This window comes from Equus quagga, chromosome 11, assembly GCF_021613505.1.
Source record: "Equus quagga isolate Etosha38 chromosome 11, UCLA_HA_Equagga_1.0, whole genome shotgun sequence".
Lineage (NCBI taxonomy): Eukaryota > Metazoa > Chordata > Mammalia > Perissodactyla > Equidae > Equus > Equus quagga.
The window spans coordinates 8140832-8164672 of NC_060277.1; the positions used below are offsets into that span (position 1 = coordinate 8140832).

The window sequence follows — 23841 nt, forward strand, 5'->3', positions numbered from 1 at the left end:
AAAAGCACAATCTATTAACAGTCAGGAACTTTGAGTTTGCTTTTCTTTGTATAGTAATTAAGTCCAGACCTTTCAGATTTATTCTAGCTCTTCATAGAATTTGCGGCATTTTATCATCTGTTACTCCAACTTTTACTAAAATATATTCATGTGGGTTATTGCTAGATTTTTACTCTCTAGATTGTTATTCTGTCTAAATTTCTAGTTCCAAAACGCAACTTTGAGACGTAATGAAGCTGGTAATTTAAAATTAAATTTATCACACAAAGTAAATCTAGGCTGTGATAAATTTAAAAAACACTATAAGTAAATAAAAATGGGAGATACAAAACGTACCTCATATGCCCTCAAACAACTTATTCACTTTTTTGTCCCAATGTGAAAATATGGAGTGAGATTGCCTAAATATGGATGTCTTCCACTGAGACACAAGAGAATCTGAATATCAAACTCTGAAGAGAAAAGTGACAGAGTTGCTCTTGGACTCAATTTGGTAAATGCATCTCATCCATTTTTTCAACCAAGAGTCTCCACTCAATTATTTTCCACCCCAATCTTTGTACCTTCCGTCTATCCTGTCTCTATGACTATGTACATTTTCTTCTTTTTCTCTTCCTTCTTATCTCAGCTAATTCATCTTTTTAATGCCCATCTGAGTCTGACCACCTTCTTGGAACTTTCTCTTCTTACTTCAATTCCCACTGATGTTTTCCTTCTCAGAAAGCATTTACAAGATGTACTACATGGTATAGCCCTGAGTTCACTGTTTTGAATATTTGTTTAATTGCCTTCTATATCCAAGCCTTACTTACCCAAACACTGTACCTATAGGCAGGAACTATAAACGTATATATTTATATACATACACATGTACACACACATATATTTGATTTTACATCCTTTATGTCTCTAACTCTTCCTCTCTGCCTAGCTCTTCCTAAACACACATGTACACACTCCCAACCACCAGCCCACCATTCCCTCCCAACCCATTTTCAAGCCTCCAGGCTTCCCCATGTTCTCTATGAAATCATCAAGGCCACCACTTCCTGAACCAATCGCAGTCTCTCCGCATCAGGCTTCATCTTCCTCCCTAACGAATTCAAAGCTCATAGTCCATCAATTCATTTATTTTCTGGCCTTTCCTTCAATTTTCTTGCTTTTGATGTTTCCCCGGGGATCTGACCTATGTCCTTTGTCCGTATCATTCTATACAAGAATAGCAAAGAAATGGAATGTGTTCCATCACTCCCCCACTCCTATCCCATACCATACAATCTGCGGCATAGGAAATAACCAGTCATTAAAAGGCAAGTCATTAAAAGGTTTCGAATGGTTACTATCTTTGGTTTCTTACCTTTTTTTTTCTAACATTCTGTGATATACAAGACCAGCAGTTTTAATCACAAAAGTCTCAATTCTCCAAACACATTAATCTTTTTGGCATCTTTAAATTTATAATAGAGAGGAGACTATGCATTCTTCCCCTTAACCAGCTCTGAAAAAGTATGCACAATGCCTCCCAACTTTCTTTTGAGATAAAAAATGTAAATTGCGAGAGAAAACTTTCTTCAGTTTATAAATTTTACAAGTGAAACAAAAAGGAAGAAAAACTAAGCAAATTTAAAAGCAATGTAATTGCGAAGCTTTAGTCCCATTATAACTCACCTCATTGACATTAAGTATTCACTTTATTAACCTCTTCAGTATTTATATTTGATGATTTCCCAATGTCTATCTCTAAATCAACCCCCATCTCTAGAATCATCTCACAGCATTCTCCCTTCTCCATATAAAATCTTTACTCAAACCAAATTACTCACAGTTCCATGAATATCTCATGCTGTTTCATGCCTTGAAATTTTATGTATGCTTTTTCTTTTATAATACTCTTCCCCTTTTCCTCTTACTAACCCTTCTTTTCTCAGTACATGGGTTGCTCCCTCCCAGGAATCTCTACATGTTCCCTTAGCACTCAATTTACTTTTCTATTTCCTCTGCGTCTCCTCTAAGCCTCTTAAGCCACGGGCTATGTACGACTCAACACTATGCCCAAGTACAATGCATTGCCCATAGCAGGTGTTCAAATGCTTGCTGAATAAATACATGAATGAGTCTAAGATATCAGTGTGGTTCCTAGAAGCCACCAAGTGGGCTTTGTATGGCACTGCTCCTTAAAACTCTCTTCTCATTGTGTTTAAAAGCTTCGTTATCTGGCTCCGGCCTCTGCACCAGACTCATCTCTACTCTCTGCTCTCTGACACCTTCAGTTCTGGGCATTCCTAACTATTTGCAGTTCCCTGAGAAAGCAGGGGAACTGTCTTATTCTGATCTCTCTTCCTGGCATTCCTTCTCTTCCCTCCCTGCCCTCTTTACCTGCTCAGCTTATACCTGTCCTTGGATCTCATCTTAGATATCACTTCTCTGGCAAGCCTTCATTACACCTAGACTGAATTTCTGACCCGCCTCTCTCTCCCACAGGCCCCTGTGCTCATTCTTTCCAGTGTATTTAACACACTATATAGCAACGGTCTGCCCTTTTTCCCATTTCTTTATTAGTTGAAGCCAGGGACCACACTTTATTCCTGTTGGATCTCCAGCACAGTACCTGGTACATAAGTGACCAATGAACGAATACAGCCTGAATTCATAACCATATCCTCAGATACTATTCTGGCAATAGTAAACCTACTGACCGCCACAGGTCTTCAGCTCGAAAACCCTGCTCCAGCACTGCACCTGGTCCACATAAGGAACTCCAATAATGTTTGTCAAGTGACAGAGAGGGGCTGCAAAAAAGCTCACAGTGGAAGAAAAGTTCTAGGAATTTGGGGATCACAAGCCCTTTGACTTTCATGCAACTTGGCCTGAAACTCTCTCAATTATAGCTCCTACCCAGTGCCATACAAATACAAATACAAATTAAAATACGCACGGAATGGATTGCTGCTGTTTTGATTGCAGATTCGACACTGAGGATTCCTCACAGGCTGCCCAGGGACATGCTCCACCAATTTACAATACATTTCAGGTCCTTTTTCTCCACATGTTGCGTTTGTGGTGATGAAAGCATTAGAAGCAAGATTCAGGACAGCAGGGAATAAACCTAAAAAAGATGGACAAATGAAGGTGTGTGGGTCAGAAATGACGTGGTGTGATTTTGCTGCACTTTAAAATGAAATTAAGATAGGATTTTTTCAGAGCATTAAATTAATTGAAAATAAAATAACCAGTGATAATTAAATATCTGACCTAACTGAGTACACTACATAAATAGCATGTGTTATCAAACGAACATTTGTGGTTTTTTTCTTTCTGGGTCTTAAATATGGAATCTAAAGCTATCTTCTTAATTTTTAACTTCTAATACTTAATTAGAAAGAACATCCTCTCTCTAACATACTTTAAAAAAACAATCTTCTGTTCACGTTATTGGCAAAAAGTCGTACTGAATCTTCCATTTCAACTATTCGATATCTACTAGGAAATTATAATCATGTGTAAAGATTTTGCACAACTATGCATCTATGTTTTTCATGGTCATTTTTATGCTTCAATTATCTTTTAGCATAAATGGTTATTGTAACTCCTTTATATCCAGACAGAAGAAGATAGAACATGAGTAAAGCTTTTGAAAAACCATTCTTTACTACCTTCTGCACTACAGAGCCATATTATTAGCAATGTCTTATGAGAAACAAGTAATCGTAGTAGTCCATGATCACATACCAGAAATTATTTCTTAGATAAAATTGTTCAGCTTGCTTAGAGACATTCTCAGAGGCTGATTTCAGTGCAGGGCTCGGGAGGCCTTTGATTCCATAGAAGAAGCCAACCCAAGCTCTTTACTTTTCATAATTACTGTCAATTCTGCTTCATACATGTCTAGTAGTTGCATTTCATACACCTCTTTTCAATGACAATTTAGTAAAGTCACTTATCAGAAGCCACTCTTTAACTGAAAAACTCACCTTGAAGAAAGTGCACTTGAGATTATAAATAATTTGACTCAATTTATGTAAGGAATATGCTAACCATCTAGGTAGTCTCTGCTCTATGTACATGCTAAGTAGGTCCATATCAATTCAACCTCTGACAGAAAGTCCTTGACTGACTAAATCTTAGGTCCTGATGTTTTATTGAGATCCCTAGAGTTTTGAGTTCACAAGTGTTTTCTGCCTTATCTTCAAAACTTAGCACATGCTGGGTATAGAGTAAGGACTCAATATACTTGTAAAATTAATCAATTATAAATATTGACCTTGTAAACATCCTTCTGCATCATCTAAATAATAATAATAACCATAGTAATAATAGTAATATCCAGTATTATTGAATGTTTATAATATGCCAGGCACTATTCTGTCAGGGACTGTTCTAATACTCCCTATTGTTTGGACGAATTTGCTACACAAGACACCCAATGAGCTTCATACTATTATCACCCTTATTTTATTAAGATGTTTGGTAACTTGCCCAGGATTATAGCTGGCAAGTAGCAGAGCTGTGATTTGAGCTCAAATAATCTGATTCCAGAGTCTGTCCTCTTAATCACTATACCACATGGTTTCTACACGTGTCATATGAAACTTACACAAATCTAGTGCTAATTTGTGGTGCTGGTTAACTTTAGAATTGCATTGAAATAAACACTACTACAGCAAATAAAAAATAATTTTAAATAATTTGAATCTCTATTGTAATCGCTTTTAAAAATTTCAAAGAGCCATTGAAGTCATAGACCAGGCGACACCTCAATTCTCATCTCAGTCACTCTCCGGTCTCTGAAAGAGCTGCCAGCAAACAGCCTCCCTTCCTACCAGTTTCTAAAGTCCCTCTGCATCTGCTGTTCCAATCCAGCACCCTCCCACCACAGCAGCCCTCCTGCTCTGTGCTTTTCTCCAGCTAACAGTTATTTGAGGTTTCCAATTCTCCCTTGTTTGCCAGGAGTTGAGAACTTACTTTTTTACTTAATTGCAGTCACTATCCCAGTCATTCTTCCGGATAAATTTATCTCCCCCACCCCTCGCCCCCATCTATGCTCTGGCAGCCACTTAGTGAGACATTCTGTCAACGGGATGTGAGGTCAGCTAATATGATGATTGATCAGAAAAATATTAGCTATTCATAAAACTATTGTGATTTATTTCATGAGGAAACAGAGTGTTTTGTAAAAGGTAAAGTACTAAAGAAAAGTTATTTATGATATTTTTGTTTGTTTGTTTTGCCTGTGTATACTAGGCTTATTGGAAGCAACTTCAATTTTGTGAAGTTTGTCAAGTTATAAATTTAAAAGTAATTTGATCATCCCCAGAGCATTCTCTCTCTACCTTAGACATTTTATTGTCTAGGTTGGTGAATGATATATAATTAAGTAAATAAGGTTTGGCTGTATATCTTTCTTTTCTATCATTCATCACCATTTTGTATGTATGTATTGTATGATCATTATTTCATTAAATATGTGTTGAGCATATACTATGCCAGGTACCATATAAGATTTGGGAGTGAAAGTTCTGTTAGGATGGGCTTATTGTGGGAAGTGATCTTGAGCTGCATCTTGAAGAAGAAATAGAAGTTTATCTCGTAGAGAAAGGAGGAAGGCAAAAGGAAACATACCAGGCAGTGGAAATAGCATACGAATGTGGACTTTATTTTGAAAGCTTACATGGATTTGTGTGACTGACAGAGTACTTGAATTTGTCATTATTCTAACCCATTAGATGACGTGATAGCGTGTATATAGAAACAGATGTGAAGATGGATATAGATATAGATACAGATAGATTACACACAGAACACACATAGTGGTTCACATACATACCAACACAAACCACTGCCTATTGGTCGCTGTTAGCAATTTGTTTCAGTGGGATTTTTCCACGTCTTTGGCCATGGGTTTCTTCCTGGGCCAGACGTGGGCCACCCCAACATCAGTTTTGTTCTGTGATCTTTGCCTCCTCCCTCACCTCTGACTAGTCTGACCTTGACCCTGACGTTGGATTCTGTTTTGTAGGTACAGGTAAGACTCCTCATGCCCTGCTTTGGTGCAGTCCAACGGGACCTGATTTGAGTTGTATTGGCCTGTGCTTTCTCAGATCTGAGTAATCGTGGGGGGGGGGGGGGGACCAAAACGGGAAGATAGATGGTAAAAATTATTTCACTCTACATTATATGTTCCAAAAATAAAGAATCGTATTACATCTCAATCTTCTCACAGAATGAATAAAATGCTCAATGAATAAAATGTGAGCAAAATGACATGGCTATAAAAGGAATACAGGTATGGAGGTAACATTGATTCAGAAGCTATTCTGTATTCATTAAATAATATGATTTAATCCTCCAGTAACCTCATTGTGTAGATTTTATTGGTCCCATTTTACAAATGAAGAGAGTGCAGCTCAGGTAAACAACATGCACAAGGTTATGAATTTGTAAGATTATGATAACTAAGATTTGAACTCAGCTCTTTAACTCAGAAGACTTATTCATATCAGGGCATGAAGAAGAGCCAAACCTGGCCCTCAGCAAAGCTTATCAATTACATAGTTAATAAAAGAAATTACTTACCCAGTCACCACCCCTTTGTTGTTTCACAGAATTTTCTGATCATAAACTAAAGATAGTAATAGAATTTACCTTTATTATCTTTCAGCTCTTACCATTGATTTGCTTCTGATACACTTATGGATCACGTGCTCGAAATTAACCTTTTCACAATTTAATTGCTTTGCTTTGCAGTGAGGAAATAGTCCCCTTTTGAAATTTTATCAGCTATTTTATTGTTTATTTAAAAAAAGAAATCAGTTAAGTGTACTGGTCAGAGAAGGTCTCCAATTAGTTGCTAACAACCAATTTGAAGAGTCAGTCAATATCTGAGCTTTCATTGAATCTTCAGCAGGTTGTATTATAGATTGCAGCCCATTTTCATTATATGTTAAATCTATTAGGCTGCACCTATTTACTCCCATTCAAAAGCAGCAGAGCAATATCTATTGCCATATTCAATATGTGTTGCTTGCTTAAGATTATGTAAACACTGCGAGTGTAAATGAATTACAAATAGCTGGTGAACCTTTACAGAGTATTGACTTACAGCCTCCTAACTCAATGTGAGGTCACGTAATGTTAATGACATAAAAGCCAGTCATCATTATCCATACAATTATGATTGACATTTCTTTTCTGAATAGTATCTAGACTAAGTAAATTTAGTCAGATTGTGGCTTAGGAACAAAGTCTGAACAAAAAACAAATAATATTTATTCTCTCTATATTATATGTTTCTGTTAGTGATTCGAATATATATATATGCTATATAAAGAATACTATAATGTATTCTGTTCTATAACATATACATTTAGTAAACAGACAACCTAAAAAAGCTAAGGCTATATCATGTAGAAAACAGAAATTTTGCTACAATATGGCAACCATTTAGAAAATTCACCAAATTTTCATTTTTTATTTGGATTTTTTATACTATATTTGCTTGCTCAAATACTGTAGTATATTCATACAAGTTTGCATGATTCTGGTGATCTTAATTCTCAAAATTCCACATTCTGGTTTCAAATGGCAGAAGCATTTTGAAAACCTGTGTATGGGGGTTCTATTTTTAGTAATTGTGGAGTAGCTCCTATTGGACCAAGCCTCTTAGACACAGCAACTATGAATTCTGAACAAAATATATTTTTTAAAATTCCCAAATACTTGAAGACATTGGAGAACAACCCAAAACAAGTAAGCCAGAAGAGCTGTGTATGCTCAGAAGGAGGAAGATATTGCATGTGCTGCAGACTGTACCATACAAGATGGCTAAAACTCAAATAGAAAACCACAGTTTCATTGTCTTCTTTTTTTTTTTTCACTGTCTTGAAGAACCAGAGAACAGAACTAAGAACAACCACAGCTGCTGTAAAGTGAGGAAGAAATACTGGAAAAGAGAAAGCCACAGAAAGAGAGCCTCAAAATATGTGTATAAACCCTTCCCAAATCTCTCACTGATGCCAGAACTACATATGCCCTAGTCAGACTCCAAGTACCCCAGCTGGGGCTAAAAGAACAAGACAGAGATCACAGTTGCTGCGTTTCACAGGAAAGACAAGACTTTGGAGTTTGAGTCCAGACAGGTTAACCAACTGATATAACACAAAAATAAAATATGGATGACTATTCAGAAGAACATAACAGAATCCTGTGTTTCTACAATCTATCATTCACGACATACAGAACGCAATTTTTAAAAAAATACCGAACATACAAAGAAACAATAAAATGCCACCCATACTTCAGAGAAAAGCAATGAACGGATAAATGGAGACCAACATTGATGGCAACCAGATGTTAGAAGTAGCATACAAATATTTTTTTTTTTTTTTTTTTTTATAATTTTAGTCCAGGATATTTTTTTTTTTTTTAAAGATTTTATTATTTCCTTTTTCTCCCCAAAGCCCCCCGGTACATAGTTGTATATTCTTCGTTGTGGGTTCTTCTAGTTGTGGCACATGGGACGCTGCCTCAGCGTGGTGTGACGAGCAGCGCCATGTCCGCGCCCAGGATTCGAACCAACGAAACACTGGGCCGCCTGCAGCGGAGCGCGCGAACTTAACCACTCGGCCACGGGGCCAGCCCCTAGCATACAAATATTTTAAGCAGCTTTTATAACTATGATCAAGGACACACAAAGAATGCTTACAATGAAAAGACAAATAGGAAATCTCAGCAGAGGAATGGAAGCTACGATACAATCCCAAATATAAATTCTAGAACTGAAAAAGGTAATATCTAGAATTTAAAAAGATCACTGCATGGGATTAATAGAAAATTGGAAATGACATAAGTGTAAGTAAGCTTAAATATAAATTGATAGATATTTTTCCTAATTTCTTTAAATACATATTAATGTTTAAAGAAAAATCATAACGTTGCCTTGGGGGGTTACAAAGTATGTTGATGTAATATATATGAGAATTATAATAAAGGAATAGTGAATGGAGAGATCATGATAAATGAACTTTTATATTTGCAAGGTTCTTATGCTTTACATAAAGAGGTACAATATTCAAAAGATTGACAACACCAAATGTTTCAAAGTATGTGAGGCAACTAGAACTCTACTCCATTGCTGTTGGGAATATAAATTAACAAAAGCATGTTAGAAAATATTTAGGCATTTTTTAATAAATTTAAACCTGCACCTAACTCATGACCCCAAAATTCCACTCTTAGGTAAACATGCAAGAGAAATGACAGCAGACGTCCATGAAAAGACCTATATGAGACTGTCCATAGAAGCTTTTATTGTAACAGCCAAGTCTGTAAACAGCCCAGGTTTTCATCCATGGGAGAACTGATACAGAAACTGTGGTATATTCATACAGCAGAATCCTGTTCAGCAGTAAAATGCAACAAACCAGTGACACATGCAACAGGATGACTCCCAAAAGCATTATGCCAAATGAAATAAGCTTTCCAAAAAAGGGTGCAGACTCTATTAGTCATTTATATGACCTTTTAGAACAGGCAAATCTAACCTATTGGGGAAATAAAACAGAAAAATGGTTGACTTTAGGGGTAGAGGCTGACAGGGAAGAGGCACAAAAGAACTTTCTGAGGTGACATAATCCTCCTGATAGGAGTTTGTTTTACACAGGTGTAGGCGTTTGTTAAACTCATTGACTGTTACACTCAGACAGTGAATGATACACTCAGTGAGTGAATGTTCCTTGTGCATTTCACTGTAGGAAAATTTTACGTTAAAAAAGAAAGTAAATCAATACTGAACTCTAGTTAATGATATGCATGATGAAGTGTTTAGGCATAAAGTTTGCAACGGTATAAGATAGATTTATGGATAGTTATGTACAGACGGAAAGACGTATGATAAATATAGAGAGATGTTAATTTTAGAATCTAGATGCTGAATATATGGGTGGTCACTGGATGATTCTTTCAACTTTCTGTATGCGGGAAAATGTTCTTAAATTTGGTAAAGAATCTATAGAAATATTATATGTATGCATATATGTGTAAGTGTGTATCTGTGTACATAATCATATATACATATGTATATATATGATTTATCTCAATCATTGGCTGTTACAAATTGTCAATAAAATTTTAAATTGACATTTCTTCGAAGAGTTGCATTTCTCCAGACAACCCCAGGCCAGAAATCAGCAGGCGACTCTATTTTTCTTATATAGGTTTCCAGTTCTTCCAGCTTTTATTTCATAAAAATGAAGAACTTTGACTTACAGTCATATTTAATACATAAGTGTTGTCTTTTGAAGAAATACAAGTGAGCTGAAGAGAAATGCACTTTACATACTCGTGTGTGATCTGCCGTGTGGCACGATTCAGACCAGTTCCTCAGGTTGTAGGCAATGTTTGTCCAGGGGATGAACCAGAAGGTGGTTATCTGGTAGCAAAAGGTATTTGGTTCAAAGAAGCCTTGTTCGACTTTGAATTTTACAAATGAAGAAAATAATTCCCAGAACATGAATGGCACAGCTAATTTTCAAGCACAACTGTTGTAATCCCAAATGACTTAGAATTCGTCTTATTATTAAAGATCCACCCTGTCCCCCTCACCTCCCTGCTCTAAATGAAAATCCTTTCACCTCCTACGTCGTTCCTGAGTCTTATGCCATCTTGTTCTCCTTTTCCCTTCTGCATGCACACTCACAGGCCAGCTTCCATCATAGTTTTACAAGTCTCATAATTTATTTCCAAATTTCTCCATTTTAAGAAAGCACTCTTTCCCCCTTCTTATTGTAATTGAAACCTTGATTTCCTCTAAAATGACACTTCTGTAGATCTCCACAGTGGATCCCTAGAATCACCGAGAGAGGAAAAGTCACCTCTTCTGATTCTAAATGCTACTTACAAATGTGTTCCTCCTGTTGTCACTCACCACATCTTTCTAAAAGTTCAGATCGTTCACCCTTTCCATATGTTCATCTCCATTACTGACTGACTTCATGAAGACCAGCCACAAAAATATTGTTAACCAAGTCACAGTTACCTTTATTCCCCAAATTTTGCCATTCTTATTAAATAGGTGAACATAAACCAGCATTAATAAAATGTTACTCCACAGAAACCGGAAAAAATGTTAGAGTACTTTGAGGACAAATATTTCTTACTTCTCACCGTTCTAAGATTTCTGCTTCAAATTTATTTTTTTGCCTCTACCTTAACATCACCTATCTATGTATCTGTCCGTCTATCTATCTATCTATCTATCCTTTCATATACGCACATCCTATCCTACCTCATATATACTGCAACTGCACCCTGACAAGTATTCCTGCAAAACTCTACTTCTGCACCTCTTCCACACCACTGTGGAAATTATCTTCCAAAAAATTGAGTCTGATCATGTCATTTTCTTCTTTAAAGACCTCTGTGAGTTGCTTCTTGCCTATAGCGTAGCAGCCAAACTCCGTGGTATTCTGAGCATTTATAATCAGGCCCCTATGTACCTCTCTAAACTCATCTGTTTCCATCCTCTTTCATGCCTTCCTACATGTCCAGAATACTGACATCTTACTATTTATGAATATACCAGATGCTTTGAAAATTCTTTGTCCCGACGTTATCTCGTCCATTCTACATAGAATGTTTTCATTTTTTTGTTATGTAATCACCTATTCATCTTTCATGACCCAGCTCTAACACCCCTGCTTGGTGAAAATGTTTCCTGACTTTGCCACACAGAATTTTTTGTTTCTTTCTGGTGTCTACATGCTACTTAGTTGATATTTATTATAACCCTCATCACATTGAAACTTTAATAACTTTTACAGTGGCTCTCTGGTGTATAATTTTATTGAGTATGGGGATAATATTAGCTAGCATATAATAGAGTTCAAATTTAAATTTATTGAATGAGAATAAATACATACACTTGTATAATCTTTCTGGAGAGATACCCAGCAAAGAAAAACCATTAAATTAATCAGACCCTTGATTTAGTAGAAATGTAGAACTGTGTTTTGGTACTCAGTGGTACTCAGTTCATTGAAATAATTCAAAGAAACCCAAGCTATTTGAAAAATGTAGTAGACCTTTATCATTTCTTGGCTATCCAACATCCAGCCTCCACTTCTATTCTGGAGTAATTGGCATTGTATTTAGTATGGAGGGTATGCAGTACCCAACCTCCTGCCAAGGAAGTAGAAGTAGGAGAGATCTTTCTTCTCCTCTCCCCTTATGAATTTAGGCAAGTGCACATGACTTTGGCCTGGGGCTCTAATCTTGAGCACTTGAAGCACAGGACTGAGAAGATAAAGAAAATAAGATCAGGACAGGAACAAAGATAATAGTACCAGCTGGGTTGGGAGAGGAAGGGGTGACAGCAGTATCTGTAAAGGGACCCTAACTAGACTATGCAGTCAGTGAAACCTAGGAATGGCCTTGACATCTGTCATCTCCTGAACTTGGTTTTCAAATTTTTCCAACAATTCTGTAAGTTATGTGAGACACTTCAATTACATTTCTGCTTAAGCTAAACAGTTTTGGTGATGTCTGTTGCTTGTGATCAAGAAGCCAGATACATATAAAGATCAAATGCTATGTTTGTACATCCCTGCACATACACACACACACACACACAGAGGCATACACACCCACACATACATAGTGAAGATAGGAAGGTCAAAAGAGAGTAACTTTATCATAACTGACAAAATGGATAATATGTACACAGTTGCTTCATTTAAACATCTTTAGGATAAAAAGTGAAGGAACAATAGTAGTGACAACAATTATAACTATTTATACAAAGACTCAATGCTTACACATGATCATGATCAGAAGTGGTCACTTTAAAAATGTGTTTCACTGTGAAAGTTTCTTTTTAGTTTTTTCACTGTGCTCTTTATTTTGATTACCTTTAACTGTGTGGAGCTTGGTAAACCATCACTTTAAAGTGGCCACAATTTAACTCATCATTTTAAAGAAAATCTTTCCAATGTAGTCTGTCAAAGAGAATTTCTAAATACATTTTCTTATTTTCATCAGTTTAAATATGAAACTATGAATATTGTGACGTAGCTATTTTCATTGACATCGTAATATTTGTTATTAACATTCAAAGATATTGATATATATGTTTATGTATTGGTATACACAATGTATGTGTTTTAATTTCTCAAATAATGCTTCTTGTTAATACCTATAGTCCAGCTTGCGAACACTATCATTAATATAATGATAGCAGATGGTACTTGGAGATTGCTATGGAAAACTCATCCAGTCAATGAAACAATTCTCTTCAATATGTTCAACTTTTTACTAACTTTTAAAAATCATGTGTATTGTTTACAGCAATACATCACACATCTCCCTCTCTCTCTTTGTCACACTCTCTCTCTTTCTGTCATCCTAGTCTTGGTACACAATATTTCTCCTGCTTGTTCACACCAAGCACCCACAGCCTCTCAAAAGCATAAGGGGAAGCTGTCTGTTTGAATATTTCTAACTTTCCCTTTTAGCCTTCTAGGTCTGTGGAGCATTTTTAAGAATATTCATGCAAGCAAACAGAGCTGTTTGCCAGTGATTCAGTATTTGAAACACGAAAGGGAATCTGCCAATTTAAAATGTTCTAAGACATGTCAAGGAAGAAAAGGAGTTACTTGTCTGCTGAAATCCGGAGCTATGTGGGTGTGTAGGAACACACTGGTATAAAACAAAAGTGGTACAAAACAAAATGTTGCCGAAGAGAATGATTTCCAGCTGTGCGCTGCAGGAAGTAACTTAATGCTCTCGATCCACGATGCAGATGAAGAGTTTTATAGAACTAGAAAATCAGTCCAATTTGAACTAATAGCTGTCCAGACACAGCAACGCTCATAAGCTGGAAAAAATAATGTCGAATTCAGTTGTTCAGAAGCAAAAAAATACAAGAGAACCTATTCTAGTCCTAATTCGTGTTTCCAGGCCTCTTAAATTTGTCTTCTACTGTTGCTTGGTTTGACCCTTTTCCAAAATAAAAGGGTATTTTTGGAGGCTTCTGGGTTGGTTTGGTCTCTTTTCCTCTTTTTTAATCAGAAAAAGCAGGACATGTTCCTCTGTGGAATTAGTTTTAAAAATTCTTTACTCCATTCCTTCCAAACAGATTAAGATGAAAATTTAAGCAATTTTTATTATCACGAGCAACAAAATAAACCAGATGTAACCAGATATACTTCAATGGAGCTTAATTAGGTTTTGCTTACGGAATATCAATGCGTAACTCTACATAGCAGATATTCTGACTAAGGTAAGGACTATAAGGACCACCATGAACTCAAATGCCATCTTAGCCATTTGGCCCAGGCAAGCACTACAGAATTTTATTGCCCTGACAAAGGGCATCATTGATCTTATTAAGACTGGATTGCATCATGAATTTTCAGTAACCTAAAACTTAAGCATACATAAGAAAATAATTGTCATTCTAACTCAGGTTTCTGATAAGAGCACTAACAGAAACACCAGGAAGAGCTAATAGTGCATCTCTGTAAGGGTGACTTCAGATAAGGCATTTGTACTCAAACTTCCTCAGACTCCCAATATTTTTCGAAACTAATTCTAACCACCCTGTGCTTGGTAAATTGAAGTTGGACCATACTACCTCTCAAAAAGACTTCTTGAAATGCAAAACAAAAACAAACAAATTTAGCAAAAAATCATCTCTGGGGCTACATTGAATAGATTATTTATCTAACTTCAAATCTATCGCCCCAAAATACAGGTCCCCACTACTCCCACTTCCATCATTTATTGAGTACCTGTTATCTAATGGACATTGCTCTGGTCACAAAATTTCCAGTCCTTACAATGTGTATGGAAATTTCACCCACTATTCACTTAAAAGTAAAATCTACAGACTGCTTTATTTGTTTATTTTTTTTTATGTTCCACAGGTAGAACAATCCTGAATCACTTTAAAGATTTTCAGAATCATATGATAAAAAAAAATAATTATTATAGCTGGGGCACTTATTTAGAATGTTCTAGCATAAGGGTACCCAAAATATTCATTGAGGGGGTGGCAGTTGGGGAGAAATAGACTGCTTCCAAGCTTCTTCTAACCTCATTTCATCATTATCAGCAGAACATATGTTCGGTATCTGTTCTCTTCTGCCTTGCTTCCAAAACCAAGCCTGTAAACTAGATGTCTCTTTGGCAGGTCTGCCTGCAAACTAAAAATGAGAAGTAAAAAAAGGCAAAAGAGAGGAAATATAAAACACTTTTAAGCCACTGAAAATGAAATGTAGAGCCTTAAGTTAGCAATTACCTAACAACAGAGGTGTTTGTATTGTGGAAATCCACCAATTGAAAACTTTGTGTCTGTGCCTGCTAATGATCCAAAATATAAAAATAAAAGTATGATAAATCTCTAAACTAATTGCTATGCAACAATCATGAGCTTATATTCATGTCCCTCAAACGAAAATATCAGACAGGCTCATGTAAGCTTTGATGCATTCAACGGGAGAAGGAAAGATGCTGTTCCCCATGGGCCCCGCTCTTTAAAGACCGCTAGACAATTTCTTATCTCTAATGATGAAACAGACATTAAAAAGAACACTGTTCTACAGTGCATTCCCCTGGTTTAAAAGGCCTAGACAAAAGGAAATAGAAAAATCGCATTCGTTTACTTTGCTCTTTTTCATTTGTTTTTATCAGTAAGTACTAGAGTTCTTTGGGGCATGATCCTGGCTCCTTTTCTTATTTTGTTCTCCCCAAATAATCTCATGCATTTCTAAGACATTTGCATACCATCTGCTTAGTCAACAACTCCCAAGTTACGTCTCCAGGCCAGATATCTTTCTGAAGCTCCAGGCTCCCTCATCCAACTGCTGGGTTGACACCTACATCACATGTCTCATGAGCATTTCCGAATTAATTTTAACCAAAGCAGAGCCCCTGATTTCCAGTGCTTCAGTACCAACCCTGTCCCTCCGCACCCAGCATGAATTAGCTACTCCTGAGTTCTCTCTAGCTCAACACATTTTACTTTGCCCACCCAGATTCTCACACAGAAAACTAGGAGTCACTGATGCCTTTCCATCACTAAAGACTATTCTAACCCCAAAATTAATTTCAGATCCATCTGCTTCTCTCCAGCACTGCTGCCAACATTTGGGGCCAAGTCGCAAGCATTTTTAACATCTGGACTTCTGCAAAAGCCTCTTAAATGGACTCTTGATTACCCTTTGCCTTTCTTCAATCTATTTTTAACAAAATGGATTTTCTTAAGATGCAAATCTGATTAAGTTAATCCTCTTAAAATCTTTCAATGGATTATAATTGCACCTAGGTTAAAATTCAAAATTATTATCTTGGTTTACAACATCCTCTCATCACATTCAAAGACTACTGCCTTTAGTCAGTTTCTAGAACAAGGCTCTCCTTCTACCTTCCTCAGGACTTTGCCTGGAAATCCCTGCTCCTTAACCTTCCTCGACTCTTCACACTTTCCTATCTTTCACAAGTATATCTTCCTTATATCTTATTTCCTCTGTATCTTTCCTAACCCTTTCTAAATAGTCTCCTATTACAATCCCTAATTATGCCTTACTTTTCCTGTGTAGCACTGATTGCAATGTGTAATTTTATATAATGATTATTCATCCAAGGTCTATCTCCCTTGCTGGAATAGGAGCCCCATGATGGAAGGAACCATGCTTATTTTGATTATTGTGTTTACCACTGCATTCTTAGAGTCTGGCCAGGGCTGAACACATAAAGGTGCTCAGAAAGTACTCTTCACTGAAAAATCCATATTCGAATTTAGGGCACAAATTGTGTGTGGTGTGTCTGTTCTGAAGAAGTGAAAATCTCCCTCTTGTCAAAATACAAAAAGGATAAAACACAAAAAAGCAAAACATGACAAAAACAGCATACAAAAAAACCCCGACAGATATATTTCTTTTATCATTTTAGTGACTTAACACAAAGATAATGTTAGCCTCAAAGGCTAAAACCAAGATTTCCTTAAAATTTATTGTGTTAATTGTCTTCTTAAACCCAAAGCCCTACCCTCTGGGTAGTTTCTTATCCTCTGTCTTGGAAAATAATCAAAGTTGTCTTTTGTGTTTCGTTGTCCATTGTTTTGAATTCTCTCTGGGATTAGGTTGGTTTGGTTGATAAATCAGAAGTTAGATTTAGATTTATTGATGTATTTCCCAATCTCCCAGTCTACCCTCCCCCAGCACCCTCCTCCAAAAAAACCCAATCTATTGGAAGATATAAATTTACAGGTCTAATAAATACAATGTTAAAGTTATGCGCACCGCCGGGCTGCTTCTGGAACTTTTATATTGCATTATCACTTTCAATTTGTACCAAGTCTTAGCCTGATCCACAGGGTGAAGAATTAGAATGAGGGTTGCATGAAAAAATACTTCACAGCTGACTCAAGCATCTAATTCTGTTTTATGCTTTAAAAGCAAATTCTATGCAGCTTCAGTACATCTATGGAAATACTTGTTTCATAGACAAGGTTTTTTTGAAGTGAGATTTGACAGTGTTTATAGCAAAACACTTTGTTCTCTAGCAGCTGTTTGAACACACACATAACTATGCAAGAAAACTCCAAATATTCTATTTGCTCTTGTAAATACTTGAAGTGAAAAATCAGCATTTTACAGTCATTTAGCATAGTCTTGCTAATAATACTTTTCATTTACCAAGCACACACAAACTCTCAGATATAATGAGGTTTTTGTCAGAATTTTGTTTTTGCCTTTTTACCAACATTCTACGACCTCTAAACTCTACGTTCCTTGAAGACAGAGGCCACAGTTAATTAATCTTCTTATTCTCAGAGACAATTAGTCATAGACATCAAATAAGTGCTCAGTAAATATTCATAAAACTCAAGAATGATCTCAGACATTCTGTGAATTGATAGTCAAAACAGTTCTAACTCCTTTTTAAAAATTCTGCATGGATTAAGTATATTTGCTCTAGTTTATCTGATCTGAAACAAATAAAAACAAAAACCATGAGCCTTTTTTGTCACATGATAAGTGTTACCAACATTTGTTTGAGTAATGCAATTCACTGATCACAATAAATGTGTAGCACTGAACTTTCCACAATATTTTCACTTATCTCTTGATTCTCACAACAAAACTAGAAGATAGAAGGGATAGGCTTTATCTCAATTTTATAGATAAAATAACGGAAGATCAGTAAAGAGAGATAACTTCCTAAATATGGAACTTGATTTTTTAAAATCTAATCACAGTTCTTCTTTGACTATAGCTAGCACATATTCATTGAATTCCTCCAATTGTCCAGGGACTTAGCTAGGCAGTAATTAGACGGCAATAAACACAGGCAAGGCCCCTGCCTTCACAGAGCTTCAAACAGTGCAAGAGAATTATATGATGGAATTTTTGCACAAATTTTATTAGAAACATTTCCATATTGGAAATAGCAAATAAAGGACCAGAAGTATGGTTTGACAGCAGACAGCAAGTGGAAAATTTCAAAGATACTCCAAGTGAGTCCGACCAGAGATCAAGACAGAGGGTGAGCTAAGGTACGGATGGACACAAGTCCAGAGAAACCAGATTCAGCTAATCTTTACCTTATACGCCTAGGCTAGGATCTGGAAATTGGGTTTGAAGAAGGAGAAATTAAAAATAAGGGTTTTAGAGAAAGGATCTGTTTCTCAGTCAACTGCTTTCAAGGGGAAAGACTCTGCTTTCTAGCCAAGAGCCAGAGGCGGCCTTTGGCAAGAAGATCTGAGTCACAGGGTAGAGGCAAGAAGGCTCTACAACTGGTTGCCCTAGAGGTCTAAGGAAGAAGGGACCATGCCATTCCTAAAAACCAAACTGTGATTTTCAAAATTAGAAAATTTCTGAAAAATTACCTGGAAAATGTGACCCAAAGTAGTTCACTACTGTTAACTAAAAACATCTCCAAAAATGTCCCTTGATTTTGTGGAGTCTCTTTTTTTTTTCACAACTCACATGTTTTTTTCTCACAATTCATATAGTTCTCACAACTTATGTATTTGGGAGCACGTCTCTTTTCTCCAATTATGAGTAGGCATTAAGGAAATAACTCATCGCCCATTTTATGTTCTTTAATAACTTCAATCCTTTAAATTTTCTAATTTTGTTTGGAGTCCCCCCAGAATAAATACCATTATATGTATTTCCATTACAAGCATGTCCAGATCTTCGAAAAGCGTTTTATCTTCACTAGAGTCAATGAGTTTGGGACACAAACAGAGAAGAGAGGAAAACGACTCTTTATAATGGGGAGGGGTTATGAGCTGTCCACACTGAAACTTGTTCAGTTCCCAATCCTGCTTGGCAGTCATGTTGACAGAGAGAAGTTGATGGAGTCCCGAATATATGCTACTGGAGATGAAGTAGAACATCTTTATAAGTGTCCAGGGGTGATGTGTCTTTGGAGAATGAACCTTACTGTGAATATGATACCCACAATGAGACATTCTTGCCTGAAAGATGTTACAGAACGTGTCTAACTGTTCTTTAATTAAATATTCCTAATCTGTTTCCTTTTTCAAGAGTATCACTCTACTAAAATTCCATCCACTTCTGAGTTTTTATATGCCACCACACATGATACACTCTTATTTATACTCTCTACGATTTTAATTGCGTGGTAGTTAGAGCTCTTCATTTCTGATGTATAATGAGCTCTCAGATCACTATGGTATCACAAGCTATTTTTCTCTCCACACTTGCACGCAGAGTAATTTCTTCGTCATCTTGCTTTAGTGTCATGAGATTTCTGCTCCCAAAGTAAATTGCTCTTCACTTTTACATATGCAACTTCTGATTTGTGTCTGCCCATTTCTCTAACTTACTGCTCTCTCCTTGTATCTTTAATAATATTTTATCTATTTTTGTACTACTGGTTAATTTACCAATATACTGTATCATCTAAAATCATATTTAGATAGTATATTGTGGATTATTTTGTAAGCGAAATATTTTGGAAGTGAAATATATATTTGGCGGGTTCAGCCATGTCAAGACAGCCAAACCTTGGTCATCTCTTCTTATTAATATTGAATCTCATGATTGCCATTAGATTGGTTTATGGCTAGAAGCTACTGGTCACAGTAGAATATTTCAAAAGGTAATTACTTTACTTAAAATATTAAAATAATGGTGAAGAGTTGATAATACTAAGAGCTCAAACTTAGACACACATAAAAGATTAAATTTAAGGACATAATGATTCCCTCAGGCTCCAAAGTTTATTCAAAACTCAAGAAGCTGAACATATTGAATGAAATGTTTTCAGTATATAGATTTATTCACTCACAAAACTGTAAACATTAACTTGTCCCAAGCATGTTGAAACAAGTCATTTAAAAAACATTTTTCAAAATACTGTATATTTGCTTGGCTACAACAAACACACCCGGTAAAGTGTCACTTTTTAGAGACATATATTTTGTCTACCTTCTCAGTAATGCAGCAGGCTTGTGAATCATGCTTATCAAGCTGATTTGGGGCCTTAAGATTACTAGATACTCATAATAATATTTGCTTATCGTCTCTATTTCTCTAAACTAAATTGAAAGCTTGTTTAATACTATATTTGCTTTGTGTAATGCCGGATCCAAGAAAGCGTTGAAGAAATATTTGATATGAATCAATTAATGCATGAACAGAACACAAAAGGCTGCTTTCCAATATGAGTCCAAAAAACTTACACTGCAGAGAACACCACAAATAGTTTATAATTTAAAATACAATTGTGTGTGTGTATGTTTCACATTGTTTTGGAGTCATCTGAGACAAATCTTTCTCTTTTATCTTCTAATCATCAGTTCTTATCCTTGCTTTTCAAAATATATTTTAAATTCCTCAGTATGGATGCAACTTAAATCCCCATTTTTATTAAAAGCATTAGATTCCTGTGCATTATTGTCAGATTAAGCTCCACAGAAGTCCCCTTTCTTCTTGTTCTTGCCCCACCCCAGTCCTCCAGTGACTGTCACCTGACTCTTAGCTTCAATACAAATCCTTCATCTAGATACCCCAAGTTTTCCATACTCCTACTCTAATCCACCTTCCACACCTCAGTTCCTTCTAAATTTATTTCCTATTATTCTCAATTAAAAGTCCATGCGCTAGTCAAACAATTTCCCTACCTTACTCTGAAAGTACTATCTCATTACCCACCTCACCTAAGTTAATTTCCTTACCTGAATTATTCTCCATAGGTCTAAATTTAATATTTCCTTCAAAATCGGCTCAAAATCCATCCTCTTGATAAAAAAAATTTCCCCATCCTTTCCTATTCTTTACCAATTAATCTATATCATACAATTTGTCATTTTTAAAATGTTCTTTATTTTATTCTTTTTATGTAAATGTACCCATGACATTAGAAAAAATGTTACATATTTGTCTTGAATCTCCATAATGCCTAGCACATTGGTAAGAGCATAGTTAGCGCTCAAAAATAATTATCAAACTTTCTTTCATTCATTTACAGTTTACAAACATGCATATCATGTCTGTGTGTGTGCATGCATTTCCGTATATTAAAACCCATCAGTTGAGTGAAAATTTCTACAAATAAACAGGCTATTATACAAGGATTCTAACATTCATTCAGCGAACATCTTTGGAGTGCTTTTGTGTAGAAGACCAGGGCAGCCTTGGGCTAGTCACTGTGGAGTTACTCATTTCTGTAACTCCCTCAGTGTCTAACCAGAGCCTTGCACACAATTAAAACAAACTCACTCAATAAGAAGATAAGGTCTCTGTTCTCCAAGAGCTGTTTTATTTTGCACAGCTATTTCTAATACATTCTCTTTCAATACAGGGATTATTACTAAGCAAAAGATATGTATTACTTTTTATTTTTAATACTGAGTACCAGCTTTCTGTTCTTTTATAATCAAAAATACCTGGAATTTTCCACTTTGAAAACTGTTCCATTTTAGCTATGGCTGAATAGAGTAAGGAAGGCCAGAGCAGATGGCTGTCAAAACACCAGTGACTACATACCATGGCTCAGAACTTGCACACAAAAATATGCAACTTGGTACACAGTAGATTTCTTTCATGTAAATGCCAAGGGACATCTGGCTTGAAAACTCTGCAAAATCAATTTGATGCTATTCTATATTTGCTCTGTCTTCCACGAATATTAAATTATATCAGCATCTGCTAGAATCCCTGACAGGAAAGGCTGCGTACTCAGAACTACTTCAAACCTTGGTATTTCACTTATTGACATCAGAAAACAGCTGGAAGCTGAAACCTGACTTACACAAAGCATATTGCTTATATGAATGGAGTTATTTGGAAAATAGAATCCTTATGTCTGAAAGAGTTAATGCATCTGCACTCACAATAAATTCTCCTTCCTCTAACACAGCACATATATACTAATTGCTTGTAAACAGTTTTATTCTTAGCCTTCTTTCTAAATTTGTAGCTACTACATTCATCTTTGCTGTTAGATCCGATTTCAGTGCACATATATGCACTATGTATGTGCATATGCACTATATATGTGTCTTAATGCAAAATATTCTACCGCTGTACTACTTGCAACTTGATACTATATTTGTTTTAATTAAAGTGTCATAGAACTCAACAGAGACTCAATATTCTACACATTTAGTTGATACAATATGAATGTATTTAATTACCAAAGATACTTCTTATGTCTGGTCAAGGTAACTATTTCATTCTGCATGATAGAAAGATAATTGATATCACAATTTTAATTTCACACAACCTTTCATTCTATTCCCTATCACATCAAATACGAAATCACAAACACGTCTTAGGTAAAACAGTCTATAGAGAGACAGTAAGTGAAGGGCATTGTATTGATAAGATAAATTAATATTCAAACTAAAACATAAATTCTAGTTGATGGCTAGGTTTGACACATGCAAAGCAATACATGGATGGTTGGTAAAACTGCACATGTGAGTGTGTACACAGGTGTGTGCCCAGCAAATACATTTTTATGACTGAATCTGCATTGCCCGTTATGCATAGCATGAGTGGAAAATGATTCTGAGCTGAAAAAGATCAAGTACTTTCTTCCACTAAAAATAAATCACTGTAGGTTTTCTTGTGGCTCCATAATGTAGTCAGAATGTTTCAATGTAATTTCCTTAAATGAGCAAAAGCTGCCACAGGTATATTGTACCCAGCATCCTCTCCAACCACAGAGCTCACATCACCGCTGTTCAGCAGCGATGAAATTTCCCATTTCCCATTTAAAATGCCTGAATTTGCATACCATACTGAAAGAAGCAAAAATGGTTTCCTTGATTTAAATTTTTTCAATTTAATTTTAATTCTGATATGGTTGGTCTCTTTTCTCCATGGACCCTTCTTCTTATATATGATTTCTCCTTGACCTACTAACAAAGTTATTGATTAAAAAAGCAATCACAGCTATATTAGAGCAAAATGTGATATCTCCACCTTTAGGAAAGAACAATAACTGTTCTCAAGTCACTTTTTAAAAAATGCTTGATAAAAATATAATTTATGATTTAAGCTTTTGCTTTTTTTAAGTAGTAGCATGTGTCTGAATAACACTCTTTTCTTTTAAATGGAAAAACAAAGTATATGGATATTTGCGTTTGTCTCAGAAATTTACTTACTACAGGTAAAAAGCAACGCAGGAGTGAGAGGAGAAAAAAAGAGATGGTTTTTTGTAATTGGAAGTGAAAGGTCTACTTTATGCAAAAAATAGCAGAGGTATACATTTCATTTAATTTTTCATATTTTATAATACCTCAATTCTCTCTCTTCCCGAATGATTCAAACTAAATTAGACTTCTCAACAGATTCACTCAGATAT

The 23841-nt window shown here is 35.8% G+C and overlaps 1 protein-coding gene across 4 annotated transcripts in view; it reads right to left on the reverse strand.

The window, feature by feature from the left end:
- Positions 1-23841, reverse strand: part of LAMA2 (laminin subunit alpha 2) — a 531319-nt gene that overhangs the window by 400771 nt on the left and 106707 nt on the right. For all 4 annotated transcript variants that reach the window (XM_046676887.1, XM_046676886.1, XM_046676884.1 and 1 more), the window contains exon 2: positions 2936-3106. In XM_046676887.1, the coding sequence (XP_046532843.1) occupies positions 2936-3106 (171 nt within the window). The remainder of the gene's footprint in view (positions 1-2935; positions 3107-23841) is intronic.